This window comes from Microtus pennsylvanicus, chromosome 4 (assembly GCF_037038515.1).
Source record: "Microtus pennsylvanicus isolate mMicPen1 chromosome 4, mMicPen1.hap1, whole genome shotgun sequence".
Taxonomy (NCBI): Eukaryota; Metazoa; Chordata; class Mammalia; order Rodentia; family Cricetidae; genus Microtus; species Microtus pennsylvanicus.
Window position 1 is genome coordinate 67,968,232 of NC_134582.1, and position 14,521 is coordinate 67,982,752.

The 14,521-nt window shown below is 46.3% G+C and overlaps 1 protein-coding gene across 3 annotated transcripts in view; it reads right to left on the reverse strand.

The window, feature by feature from the left end:
• Window positions 1-1,437: 1,437 nt before the first annotated feature.
• The window catches only part of Lama3 (laminin subunit alpha 3), a 224,241-nt gene continuing 211,157 nt past the window's right edge, over window positions 1,438-14,521 (reverse strand). For 2 of the 3 annotated variants that reach the window (XM_075969274.1, XM_075969275.1), the window contains 7 exons: window positions 14,087-14,270; window positions 11,469-11,609; window positions 8,010-8,169; window positions 7,790-7,920; window positions 5,399-5,492; window positions 2,821-2,940; window positions 1,438-2,144 (listed from right to left, as the gene is read on the reverse strand). In XM_075969274.1, the coding sequence (XP_075825389.1) occupies window positions 1,999-2,144; window positions 2,821-2,940; window positions 5,399-5,492; window positions 7,790-7,920; window positions 8,010-8,169; window positions 11,469-11,609; window positions 14,087-14,270 (976 nt within the window). In that variant the 3' untranslated portion in view covers window positions 1,438-1,998. The remainder of the gene's footprint in view (window positions 2,145-2,820; window positions 2,941-5,398; window positions 5,493-7,789; window positions 7,921-8,009; window positions 8,170-11,468; window positions 11,610-14,086; window positions 14,271-14,521) is intronic. The other variant, XM_075969276.1, reaches the window with a different exon arrangement.

Consider the following 14,521-nt stretch of genomic DNA (forward strand, 5'->3'; position numbering starts at 1 on the left):
TATCCAGGGACATTGTCTTCATTGCTAATCAATGTAGGAGAACCCAGTAGGTGGTGCTATCCCCTAGGCAAGGGGACCTGGCTTGGATAAGCTTGCTGAGCAACCCAGAGGGAGCAAACCACTAGCAGCCTTCCTCTGTTTAATCCCTGTCTAGACAACCCTCAACGAGGGGTTGTGGTGTGGAAGTATAAGCCAAACCCTTTCTTCCCCAGCTTGGTTACGGTCAGTGCTTTATCACAGCAGTGGGAAGGAAACCAGGACAGAGAACTTGGGACCCGGAAGACGTTGTGGCTGATGGGGCAGAAGATGAGTTTTGATGTTTCCCAGCCCAACACTGGGTGTGGAAGTGGGAGCAGTGGAGAAAGGTGCTTAGCCAACATTCTCTGTGGGTGTGACCACTTCCTGCCTAGAAGGGAAGGTTGTTGTACTCTGTCCTGGTTTTTTTCTGAAATGGGGCTACATAGAGCGTGGGAAAACTTAATCACCTTATATACTGAGGAGTGAGGTCAACAAGTGTCCCGAGAATTGCTGAAGGAGCAGCCTCACGAAGGCTATAGTCAGTGTGACAATTCAGTCGACTTCTTGTTGCCTGCAAAATGTAGGACTCTCAGATACCCCAGCACCACATCTTCCTACATGACGCCATGCTCCCTGTCATGATGATAATTGACTGAACCTCTGAAACTGTAAGTGAGCCCCCTCAGTGAAATGTTTTCCTTATACAAGTTGCTGTGGTCACGGTGTCTCTTCACAGCAATAGAAACCCTAACTAAGACAATAGAAACCCTAACTAAGACAATAGAAACCCTAACTAAGACAATAGAAACCCTAACTAAGACAATAGAAACCCTAACTAACTAAACAGTCAATGTTTCTCTTTTTCCTAACAAAGAGTAGAAGATTCAGAAATATTTCATAGTCTTCGTTAGCACGAGGGTAATATGCTGGTCTGTTGTATCATGCATTATTTCTCCTTCTTATTGGTCTTGTTGTCATCAAGTGGGCTAGACGGCTTGGTGGATACACATGAGGACCTGAGTTCAGACCCCCAGCAGCTGTCTAAAGCTAGGTGCATGTCTGTAACCCTAGCACTGTGAAGGAGATAGGAGGATACTGGGGAGGTTTGCTGGGTGTTCAAGCCCAGTCAAAATGTTGAGCTCTGGTTTCAGTGAAAAACCTCCATATCTGTGCACAAAGATATACTACACTCAATTGTAGCACATACATTCATCTTAGCACCTCTACCAGATGCTTGTGTTCTCAATAAATTAATAACCATAATTTAGACTTGGTCGGTAGAAGATTGGGGAAGGCAAGGGTTGGGGAGTCAGTGAGTTTCACTAATCAGTGGTTTCAGCAGTTCAGTGTGTTAGCTCCTGTGTTATGAATGCCTCTTCACTGAAGAACATGCCCCCTCAAGGGCAGGACTGATTTACTAAACTTCATTGTGGTTCACATGCTGAGCACACAGATAACCTCTAAGCATGCGCTCAATAATTTTCTGTAGAATATCGGGTTGCCGACTACACCGTGAGCAGGTGCTGAGGAGATAATATTATTAGCAGTGATCATCAGCCCTTGGTTTTCCTTGCTGGTAAAACATAATTTGAAGATTGCATTGCGTTTATTTAATCCCACGAACTGTATTGATTTTACATATTTTAAAGTTTTGTATTCATAAAGTGCTCTAAACAAGATTTTCTTCTTACCAATTGGGAAAAAGTGTTTCTCTAAAATGCATTTAATTCTTAGTGGAAAAAACAATATAAACAAAAGCTTTGTGTGCATTTTAACAATTGTTCATTTTCTTCAAGAAATGGGATTTTTATAAAAAATACATGTGTAGCAATGAATAGCAAAGCGATGCGTCTGTATGCTTGGAATTAAAAATGAGATTGGTTTTTGAATGTGTGCTGATGGTGTCCTGATTTTGAATGGGGAAGGGAGATACGTTGGGTTCTCTGTGCTTTCAAAGATGCATTCTCTCTATGTGCAGGGTTAGTAGTCAGGGCAACCATTCAGGCTGACGGATCCCTGAACTTTTGTGGCTTCAGTGATGGGGACAGGGATGTGGTTGACTTGAATATTCTTCAGACAGCCAAAAAATGAGTTCCACACAGGGAGCGTAAGCATTTTCAATTTGTCTGAAAAAAAGCAAAGGGAGAGACAGTCAGTGGAGAGCTCCTACAAGGCTCCGCCCACCTGGCTGCTCCCTCACTCCACCCACCTGGCTGCTCCCTGACTCCGCCCACCTGGCTGCTCCCTGACTCCGCCCACCTGGCTGCTCCCTGACTCCCTCCCTGTGGTACACTCCACAAAGCTGTCTTTTGCCTGTAGGGAAGGAAGTTCCACAGCCTGAATCAATACATAATAACTCTCAACCATGCTCCCTTTCATGGGTTATAAAAGGACTATAAAATTAACAAGCAGACTACCTGAAGGGCCATAAAACAAGAAAGAATGCAAAGGCCCCTTCCAGCAATGTTTTGGTCTTTGAAGTGATCCCATCTCAACCTGCCCCATTCCCCCTTTGGCCTCCACAGTCAGCTGATTGCCTGGGGAAGAAAGACCATTATTTTTTGTCAACTTTCTTGATTATTTGTTGACATTGGCTTCTGAGCTAATGGATCCTCTTAATGGAGGACTGTAAATTACAGGCTTGGGACCAGGGCAAGCAGTAGTCACGTGACCTGCACTACCCTGAGATGTGCCCAGATCCTGCTCTTCTCTTTATCGCGTGCATTGGGGCGCCTTCGTTGTTGGGTTAAGAAGAAAATGTCCAGAGTTGCTGGGGTGTAACACGGGTGTAGAGTTACTGACCTGGGACCCCTCCGATGTGCAGTGCCCTTCGGGTGCTGTTAGGGGGGAAGGAAAGCTGCCCAGCTGTGTAGCTGCTGTCGGTGTCCAGTTTCAGGTGCAGGACATGCTGTTTAATGGAGACTGGAGGAGAGGAAGCTGGTTAGGTCGGTCACCTGAGGAGGGGCCTCCCACTGTCTGACGTCCCCACCCTTGTGTCACCGTTGTCTTTGAACTCGCTCCCATTGGACCCTGGACCTGTCTGAAGGCACTTGGTCAGCCTTGGGTAGAGTGGTATATTATTTGTGTTTTAATAAATAAAGCTTGCCTGAAGATCAGAGTGCAAAGCAGCCACACTAGTCAGCCATACAGGCCAGGCCTTTAGTCCCAGCACTAAAGAGGAATATAAAATGGGAGAAGACAGTCTCAATCTGACGGTTCCTGGAGGCAGGGTCACCCATTTTGGTCTCAGGTAGAGGTAAGAGCCAGCGGCTGGCTTCTTTGCTTTTCTCTTTGCTTTTCTGATCTTCAGCTTGAACCCCAACATCTGTCTCTGGGCATTTATTATTTATACTACACTTGGGTAGAAATTCAACACATCACTCAATTGTAGCCAGAGTTTGATGTTCTATGGACATTGCTAAATTGAAGCCCTAAACTGAATCTGTGGGGTTGAAGAGCTAGCAAAGTTGGTAAAGTGACTGGCTTGCAAGCACAAGGACCCGAGTTCCACTGCTCAGCCTCTACCTAGAAACAAAAAGGGCTGCGTGTAGTTCTACATTTGCAATCCCAGTGTCAGAGAGGCCGAGCCAGGCAGATCCTGGGGCTCACTCACCAGTCAGCAGAGACTACCTAGCAAACTCCAGGCCAATAAGGCCTGGTCTCAAAGACCAAAGTGGTTGGCGCCTGAGGAATGAAAGCCACTTTTGGCATCTGGCTTCCACAGGCGTGTGCATGCATGTAACCTGCACACACAAGAACACAAATGTACACACACACACACATCATTACGCTACTCACCAAGACACTCACTGAGGGCTGAGCAGGGATGAAGCCCAAGCTCTGGTCTTCTCTTGTCTCCAGAAGCCATACGTGATATGGCCTCAGCTACTTTCTCAGAAGCCAGGGTTAGTCTATACAAACGTTGACCCTCAACACAAAAGTTCTCCTATCTTGATAATTGTATCTAACTGAAAGACAGCTTTCAATTTAGCCAAGAGAGGACTGCTTTTTACAAAAAAAAAAAAAGGTGTTTTAGCCAGTCTAGGCTCAGATATTTCTATTCTTGATCTTAGCCAAAAGGGCAAGAAGAGATAAAAATTTGTTTATTATATACTTACTTGTTTATGGAGTCTCATACTGGCCTCAAACTTACTACGCATCTCAAGATGACCTTGAACTCTGACCCCTAACCCTCCTCCTTTCCAATGCTGTGTCACAGGCGTCCACTGTCATGGTTTATGGGGATGAACCTGGGCTTTATGCATGCTAGGCAAGCATTCTACCAGCGCCAGGCACATTTATCTCTAAGATAATACCACAAGTTATTACTAAAATAACAGATTCTGAGAGGGTGTGTTCACTTTCCACCAGTGTTTAGTTCAAATACTTTGAGTTAATATTGAATAATTGTTGAAAAATAACAACAACCCTTAAAAATCCAACAGCAAAACTAGATGCTCCCTACCAGATGTTCACTACATATCAGGTGCGAAGATGCTCACTGCATGCTCACTATAGACCAGGTGCGAAGATGCTCACTGCATGCTCACTACAGACCAGGTGCGAAGATGCTCACGCATGCTCACTATAGATCAGGTGCAGAGATGCTCACTGCATGCTCACTACAGACCAGGTGCAAAGATGCTCCCTGCATGCCCACTATAGATCAGGTGCAAAGATGCTCACTGCATGCCCACTGCAGATCAGATACAGACCATGACTTTATACACACTCCTTCATTTACTCTTCAGAAGCCTACACCATTTTTATCTTCATTTTACAAATGAGAAAACAGCATTAAGGAGTGTATAACTAACTTGCCCATAGTAAGGGATGGGATTTAAAGCTAGTCTCTCTTTTTTAAATTTGTGAGGGGTGGTGTGTGTGTGTGTGTGTGTGTGTGTGTGTGTGTGCGTACAGTGCCAGAGAAGCCAGAAGAGGGCATAAATCACCAGGATCTAGAAATGCAGCTTGCTGTAACCCACTCGTGTGTTCTGGGGATCACACTCACATCCTCCAGAAGAGCAAGAAGTGCTCTCACCCACTAAGTCATATGGCTATCCCCAGAAACTTGACTTTTTGTTGTTGTTGTTCCCATGGAATTCAGAGCCCAAACCTAAACCACAATGCTGTTACTACCCTAAGCACTAAAGCAGCTTATCAGTTTTCTGGGCAGGGCTGGGCTGACCAGAATCCTCCATAAGCTTCCACACCCCAAACACAGCACCTGGGGAACTAGAGGAAACAGCCATAAAAATAATCCAAGCACAGCTGGGGTTGGAAACAGATAAGGAAACTGGGGGTGAGAACTTGTTCTAGTAGCTGGTCCAGCACAACCCTTCCAGTGGGTGGACTGCACCAATGGTCACCAGTGCCTTACCTGCCACTGAGTGCCACTGACCATCACACAGAGACTGCTTGGGTGTGATCGATGTCGCGGTCCCGCCTGCCTCACTGTTCATAGAGGCTGTGACCTGAAACACAGAAACGTTTGGCTATTTCCTCCAGAAGGGCTCGTGGGGCCAGCTTACCCTTTCCTCCTCCCCAGGAGCATGCTGGATGTTGGCTCCCAACTCCTGTACTGGGTGACCACACAATGCCCGGAGCTTCCAAAAATTCCTTGCTCACACTCGTTCCAGGCAAACAAACCAAACTACAAACCCAGGTCCTGCCTAGGCAGCTGGCAACAGCCATGCTTGCCTGCCTCCCCAAGTCCTCAGAGGTTCCTGACGACATCCATCTCTCCTCAGCAGCTCATGTGCAGCAGTGTCTCTGCAGACAAAAACACCTCAACTTTGGAAGGCAAAAATGTGGCAGAGGTCCACACCTTGCTGCAAGAACCAGCCAATCATAGTAATCCCCCCCAAGAGCACGGTACATCACAGAGCTCTCATCCAGGACATTAAGCTACAGACTGTACTGGACAGGACATGTGTCAGGTGCACATTGTAGGCAGAATCCCACCTTCCCACTCTGCAGGCTGGAGACTCCTCCAGGAATTCCAAGGGTTGAGTCAAGGTGAATAAAATGAGAAGGCTAAAATAAGCGTATTTATAAATAATTTATCTCAGATTTGCCTGTAGCCGCATGGGGCAGGCCACTCTCAAGCAGGTTTTGAGCTAACCAATGTCCCTGCAGTTATGAAGGTCACCAAGTCTTGATTTCGTCTTCTTGGTGTGACTTCCTTTCTGGAGGCGGTCACTGAAGACCCTCCCTAAAGCCCTCCTCTGAAAAGCCCACATGCCCACCACCCATGCAGGCATTGCTTCTTCCTCTGCATGGTGGAGACTCACACGGACTTAATGTCTACAACTTCAGCGTGAGTAAGATCTACGGGCAGTTGTTGGCTGCTGGGGAAGGAGTGTCATTTTCTTCAGAGGGCTATACACTGGTAGAGGGCTATACACTATGGCCCGGCAAATACCCCTCACCAATGAGCCCTGTGAACAAAACCAGCTCAGCTACCTAGGTCTCACAAACCAAAGAGACAAGAAAGTTGAAGAGGGTAGGAGGGGCCCAGAGAGAATCATGGGTAAATATGATCTGAATTCATTATGTTCACTTATAGTAATGTCATTAGGAAACCCATTATTGTGCATAATTATCATATGCTGATTAAAAACTTCAAAAACAGGACATAGTGGCTGGGGCCAGAGTATGGTGCTGAAATAGACTCCTGGCATAGAGTTCAGAGACTCTGCATTTGATCCCTAGAAATAGAAAAAAAAAGTATTCTAGGAGTTTGAGCCATTTTATTGTCATCTGGGACATTCTCCCCATTTTTAATAAACTGTAGAAAGCTAAATGAAAGAAAATGGTACAACATTCATCTTTAACTCAAGGCCTTAGCTACAGAGAAGATTTCTGAAAGAATTTCATTTCAAAGATATAAAATGTGGTTGTTGAAAATGGGATATTGACTTGGGCCCGTGAGGGATAGGAACGCAAGGCAGCAAAAGAATTGCTGGAGGAAAAATCCATGAAAAGCCACGGGAGAGATGGTGTGGTAGCCAGTGAGCAGCTTAGCCACAGAGACCAGAGCACAAAAATGCAGAGAGAGAGAGAGAGAGAGAGAGAGAGAGAGAAGAGGAGAGGAGAGGAGAGGAGAGGAGAGGAGAGGAGAGGAGAGGAGAGGAGAGGAGAGAGCGCAGAGGGTCCAGAGCAGATTCCATGGGCGAGAGAGAGAGAGAGCAGAGGGTCCAGAGCAGATTCCATGGGCTCAGGGCACTAGCAATGGATGTGACCTGATGTGGTCTTGGAGGTGAAGAAAAGGAGGGACACAAACATGGGAGGGGTATACGGCATTTCCTCTGTTCTTGACAAAAGCCCTAGGATCGAGAGTTCGCCACATTTGTCTGCAGCCACACCAACGTACCCACTCTTGTCTGACCTCGGAAGTGAAGCAATGTCTGACTTGATTAGTACCCAGATGGTAGAGTTATATCTATATTTTATAGACATTGAAACTGGGTTTGAAGGAATTTGAGCAGCTTCCCCAGGAACCTATAACTAAGTGTTGTCTCTAGAATTCATCTCAATTTGTTTGATGTTTCTCAATTTCAAAGGTGAAGCAGAGGAATTATGATGACATGACTCACTAATAAAAAAGTAGAGAGTCTCCAAAGCAGGTATACTATTGGGTTCCAGGTACTGGCATAATAAAATTCCAGGTTTCTTGGGTATAATATTGGATTCCACCTGTACCCTAACTTCAGACTTGCTGAGTCTGTTAGTGAGATCTGGCTCCCTCTCCCCTCCTAGGTAAGCATACCTTTCCCGCGTCCATGTAGACACTTAAGCGCTGTCCAGACTGACTTCCAATGTGTATTAAGGTCCCAGTGAGACTCCTCGGGCGAATGCTGATGATGAGCTGAAACTCTGGGCCCAGGGACACAGAATTGTCTTCCAAAAGAAATAACAAGAAACAGTTAACACCCATAATTAAAGAAAGAAGACAGAGTTCTTCAGACTTACAGTTCTTACAGACTCACCCAGGACCACATGGCCTCCTCCTTGGGAGAAATAAATGCCTTTCTCCAATGAGCCACCTGAGCAGGGAGATACTCCAAACCTCGCAGAGGGGGGATCCAGGGGTTTTGAGTTCAACTGAAAGTTCTTCAGGCACCCCACAAAGCTGTGCTGGGGGAGGCTCTGTAATGAAGCAGAGGATAAACAGTTCATGGCATGTGCTTTCCAGAAAAGTTGAGGGGAAGGGGTCGACCAGAGACTTGTGGGTGTTGAAGTTTGAGGTGCCACTTAACCAAATGCTGGGAGTGGGTGGGGGTGGAAGTTGCTAGTCTGTGCTCACATAAGAACAAGGAGGCTCAACATGACTCTGGTTCACAAAGACAGAGCTGCAACACAGGGAAATTACACCTCACAGTTTAAATATCTCACTACTCTTTGTAGGCACAAACCATTTCTTAGGGCTTTGTGAGCCAGCGGGATAGCTTAATGCCAGGCAGCTGACTGAAAAGTGGGGCCAAAGTGTTCCCAAAATAGTCAAGTGCAAGATGGCTCTCCATGTCGTTAGGCTTGGTGTACTACCATTAAACCACGGATGCTGTGGGGTCCAAAGGAGATACTGTGCACTACCAATAAACCACGGATGTGTGGACTCCAAAGGAGATACTGTGTACTACCAACAAACCACAGATGTGTGGACTCCAAAGGAGATACTGTGCACTACCAATAAACCACAGATGCTATGGAGTCCAAAGGAGATACTGTGTACTACCAACAAACCACAGATGTGTGGACTCCAAAGGAGATACTGTGCACCTCATCAATGCCTTTGTGGAGCACCCACCCCGACTGTCTGAAGTGGGCCTGGAGCAAGAGTTCCCAATCCGGATCTAAGTTTCTGAGGATAGCAGTGCCTTGCTGTAAACAGCAGAAGCTCACTACGTGCACACCCACCGTCCAGGGAATGAACTGATGGAGGAGGGTCATCTTTCTGTCTGTTGTTTCATTGGTTAAGTAATAAAGAAACTGCTTGGCCTCTAATAGGACAGAAAATTAGGTAGGCGGAGTAGACAGAACAAAATGCTGGGAGAAAGAAGCTGAGTCAGATGGTCGCCATGATTCTCCCACTCCAGACAGATGCAGGTTAAGATCTTCCCTGGTAAGCCACACCTCGTGGGCTACACAGATTATTAAAAATGGGTTAGATCAATATGTAAGAGCTAGCCAATAAGAGGCTGGAACTAATGGGCCAAGCAGTGTTTAAAAGAATACAGTTTTAGTGTAATTATTTCGGGTAAAGGTAATCGGGTGGCGGGACACAGCCCGCCCCTGCTCATATTACAACAATGAACAGTAGTATATTTGCCAAACTCACAATACAGTTACAAAATCCCTAATTTTTTACAGGTAATTTTAAGGAGCATGGCGCCCTTAGACATACACATGGTGCTGGTGGCAGGTGGCTGGAAAGTTCTCTTCATCAATTTTTTTTGACAGCTAATTTTGTCACCACGACAAGATCTGGAATCATCTAATAGATAAGCCATTGGGCATACCTGTGAGGGAGCTTTTAGACTGGAAAATTGAGGTTGGCAATCCGCCCTAAATGTAAGTTGCACCATCCTACAGGCTGAAGTCTTCACCCATAGAAACGCAGCCGTTTCACCGTTTCTCTCGCCGCTACCTGTGGCTGCCATGTACCAGTTATCTCACACTCTCGCTACCATAGTGACTGCACCTCAGAACTGTGAACCCGAAAAAACTCTCCCTTCCCTAAGCGGCTCTTGTCGTATTGTCAGGCTCTTCACAGAAACGGGCAGTGCCTAGCACCTTTCCTCATTTTATCACGCTAGACAGCCAAATCCTTACCTGAAACCAAGTACAGACACTGCAGGCCAGGTGGTGACCCAACCGCAAAACGCAAGGCTGGCTGCGGTTCTGCTGGTCAGCACCTCTACTGGATTTTATATTCTTACAGAGAATCTTAAAGGTCCCAAAGGCCATGCTAAAAGCCTGCCAATGGCATTACTGGAAGGTTGTTCACCCTTTAGGAGGCAGTGGGGTCACTGCCGGCATGCTCATCCAAGCCATCTTGGTCCTCACCTCACTTTTTTGGCTCCTGGCCACCAGAAGGCAAGTAGCCTTGCCGGGTTAGATATTCCCTGCTGTGATGTCCTGCCTTGCCACAGGCCCGAAGCAATATGGCCAAGCAATCGTGTCATAGTAAAATTAACCACTTTGTATGTCAACTAAACGTTCTTTAAATAGAATATTATCAATAGGTGCTGTCTGTCTGCCCCACTTAGGAAGCTAGGTGTCATTAGTGAGGTTTATAGGACCTACCAAGGTCAAAGGAATACTCTAATCACCCCTGAAAAAACAAGTGGGCTGTGGCCCTTTTGAACTTGACAAGGACAGCAACTGTAACTCGTCTTTGGTGTCAGGACATTCTCAACATAGCTTAGTTCGAGTCTTGGGCTAACACTGTCATTTCAGGGAAGAACAGTACAATGCATGTGGTCTGCAGACCTCCTCGTGTTTTCCTTCTGGGGCTGGAGATCGAGCACAGATGCCTGCCCCACCAGGCACAGTATCTACTGCAAGCATTCCTTCCTCTTCTTCAAGTCTCTTTGGGGCTTTCTGGTTAGAAAGGGAACACACTTGGCTCTACACCAATGATAGTGTGTCTTCACGCCAATGCTAGTATTTTTTCTTAAATCCATCTTGACTTCCCTGCAAGCTCCTCTCTCCACAGGAGCAAGGATGGGCCAAGCATCTAGCTGACTCCAGTGATGCTGCTTCCTCTCCATGAACTCATGTTTGTGGCTATTTATAATTTATGATCACGGACATTGGGCTTCCACTTATGAGAGAAAATAAAAGGTCCTTTAATTTCGATTCAACAGCGAGTTGGTAGGCAGTGAAGGAGGAAGTGTATGCTTTTGCTAAGGTTTTGCAAAGGCAGCAGAGACTGCCAAAGCTTGGGACACATCATCTTCCCCAAAACCTCTGCCTCAGGCTGGAGACGTGGCTCAGCGGTTAAGAGCATTATCTGATCTTCCAGAGTTCTAGATTTAATTCCCAGCACCCGCATGGCAGCTCATAATCTTCTATAGCTCCAGTTGCTGGAGAACCAGATACACTCTTCAGGCCTCTACAGGTACCAGGTGCACATGTGGTACATAGACATGCATACAAATACAACATCCACATGAAATAATAAATCAACAAGCATACACCCCTGTCCTTTCCCCGGGAGAGAAACTGAGAGTCATGTTTCTAATGCCAAAGAGAACCCCATGGTCACTTCTTAAATGCCTGTGTCTCAGCCTAGACCTTATACATAAGCCTGGGAGTGTCGAGCGGGCACATTGTGGCTTTGAGAACACTGGCTATGTCAAACAGTTATTCAAAGAATTTTGAAGTCTTCAATGTCTCATGTAATAACAACTATAATGAGAATTACTTTTTTTTTCTAGCTTTACCTTCAACTTCCTTGATGGTGATGACCCCAGGTAAACCTGTGCTCTGGGGATGATGGTAGAATTTCCAGGCCAACTGCCTTCCTGGGCCCTTAGCCCATCCACAACCAGGTGCACCCTTCCTTCACTTTGTCCAAACACAACCTTTAGAATAAAGAAAAGAGTCAAAAGTTTACCTCTGTTAACCAGTACCACATTGTTTTTGTTTTTATTTTTTCAAGACAGGGTTTCTCTGTAGCTTTGGAGCCTGGCCTGGCCTCACTCTATAGTCCAGGCTGGCCTCAAACTCACTGAGGTCCGCCTGCCTCTGCCTCCTGAGTGCTGGGATTAAAGACATGTGCCATCACTGCCCAACTTAGTACCCATATTTTAATAGTGGTCATTGGAAATATAAAAAACCATTTTTCTATCCTTCAGTAGCTCTACAAGGAGGGAAAAGTCTTTTCTTGTTTATCATTGTGACCGTTGTTTCATGAGAACATGTCAGAGATTCAACAGCTGCCATGAAAGCTGAGTTAAAGACAGATCCAAGGGGTCTAGAGAGGTTAACAAAGGAGGGAAGAACCAAGGTACAAGCTGATTGAGGTCAGAGCAGTCTGCACGGAGCTGAAGGCAGGGCAAGCCAGTGCAAGGCTCTGGAGCAAGCAGGAACTGGACATTCCTCCTGCGTCACCAGGGGCGAGCATTCTCTTGGCTACGACTTTGAATCCTTGTCTGCTCTCTCAGTGGTGGTGGGACTCGCAGTTCCAACGCCATCAGTAGAGGTCTAAATGGTCCCCAAACAATTCTCTGTATCTCTGTCTCTCTCTCTCCCCTCCCTGCCTTGCCATTGGCCCAGCTACCGGTCCAAATCATAAAAAGCAGCACTGACTTCCTCCCTTAGGGTCACTTCACATGCAGCCATGCAGCTGTCTGTCTTGTTCTTCTTTCTGCGTCTGTCCTGGACCCCACTGCTCCCCACTCCCACCTCGGCCCCCAGATAAGGGCAACAACATCTCCCTGCTTTCCCTACTTCTCTTCTTGCCCCCGTCTAGTCAAAGGGTCTCTGCAAAAGTCACTACGTTCCTGTCTGTGCTTGACCAGTTCAAGATGCTTCAAAAGCTTTAGAGACACTTGTAATAGAATCCCAAGGCCCAGCCGGGTGTAGTGACACATGCCTGTTCTGATGCAGGAGGATCTCAAGTTCTAGGTCAGTCTGGAATACCTGGTGAGTTCCAGGACAGCCTGGGCTGTACAGTGAGAGCCCATCTCATAAATGAATGAATTAGCCATAGCTGAAGGCACAACTTAGCGATCCCAGCTCTCTGAAGGCTGTGGTAGGAGGGTTACAGAGTCAAGGTCAGCACAAGCAGCTGACACCCTATAGCTTAATGGTACAGTGCTTACCGAGGTCTATGAGGCCCTAGATTCAAGTGTTAGCATCGCTAAATAATACATATATAAACACATACATACTTACAGCCAGCACTATATGTCCTTAGTTTGGCCTTTGAAGCTTAAGTTATCAGAGCCCTGCCCACCCCAGGCCCCCAGTCCTGTCTCTTATAATGCTGTGGTCTGCTCACTGAGTTCACCCCAGCACCAGTCCCATGAATTCCCGTGGTGGCTGTCTCCTCCAGGAGCCTTTTTCTGACTACTTTAACTAAAATAGTACCCTCACTCTGACTTCCTGTGGTCCAGACAGACTAACATTTCCCCAGAAGTCTAGTATCTGACATTACAGTCAAGATGTTTATGTGAGCCAAGAGAGCAGCCCACTCAATATCTGTTGGGTATTAATGAGTGGAACTCATCAGGTCACTTGGGTTTCCATCATCAGAAAAGCATGGCTTCCTTTCTAGTGTATGCTTTTAACTCAGCCTAGAGCTGGAATACTAGGGATGCAATGAGAGAAGGCTTTCTGCTTGTTTATTAAAGAATACTAGGTATCCAGAGAGAGGCCCAAGAACGAGCTCTGAGAAGAGGAGCGGTCCCGTGTGTGGGGATGGGAAATAAGCTGGGACACCGTGAAGTCCAGGGGGATGGGAAGTAAGCTGGGGCACCGTGAAGTCCAGGTAGTCAGGGATGGGATCACAGGAGTAACAGTTTGAGTCTGTCTTGACACTCAGACTGCCATCCAACATGGTTCATGTGTGTATGGCAGTCTGTCCCAAGATGCTGGGCATCCAGTGTCCTTACCTACACAGACTCTCCCTCTACATATGCCGGGATTCCTGGCAATAATTCTAGACTCTTCACTTTGGCTACCGAGGCAGTAGATTCTGCACCAGCTGGAAGTGTGAACTGGGGATCCCTTATCTGAAACGTTTGGGACCATAAGTGTTCTAATCTGTTTTCTGCTTTTGGAATGTTCATATATACATAATGAGACATCTCAGAATGGAACTCAAGTCTAAACACAAAATTCACTCATGTTCAATATGGTTACACACAGAGAGGGAGAGAGAGGAAGAAATTCTATATATTTAGTATTTTGACTATAATCTGTTAAAGAGGCTAGGAGTGACATTTTCTGCTTAAGGTACTCTGTCTTTTCTCAGAATGTTTGGTATCTTGGGCCATTTTGGATTTTGGATTATTTCAAGATGTTCAACCCATTTTCACACAGTCCCAGCTCTCACCATGTGCCACTTCCCGTCATGGTATTTCTCCTTGCTTCTGAGCCTCAGTTTCTTTCCTTCTGCCCCCAAAGCAAAGACGACATGTCCTTCTGAGAGATAAAGAGCCATGAAGGAGTTCTTGGTGCCTGTGTAAAACACCAGCCCTTTGGAAGATGTCGTCTTTATGTCCATGGAAAATTGTGGCCTGTGGATAAAGAGAGAGATAGGAGAGAAGAATTGGGCATGCTGGCCTATGACCCCAGTTCCCAGGGGCCAGGAGCAGGAGGATTACAAGTTTGAGGCCAACCTGGGCTGCCGAGATGTCTTCAGGTATACAGCAGTAAGATGTTTTCTTTCATAAATAAATAAATAGAAAAAAAAGGAAAGAAATGGACAATGGAGGGAAATAGATGCCTTCAGTTTCCTGCACCTCAGAAGATGGGTAGAGGTGAGCCC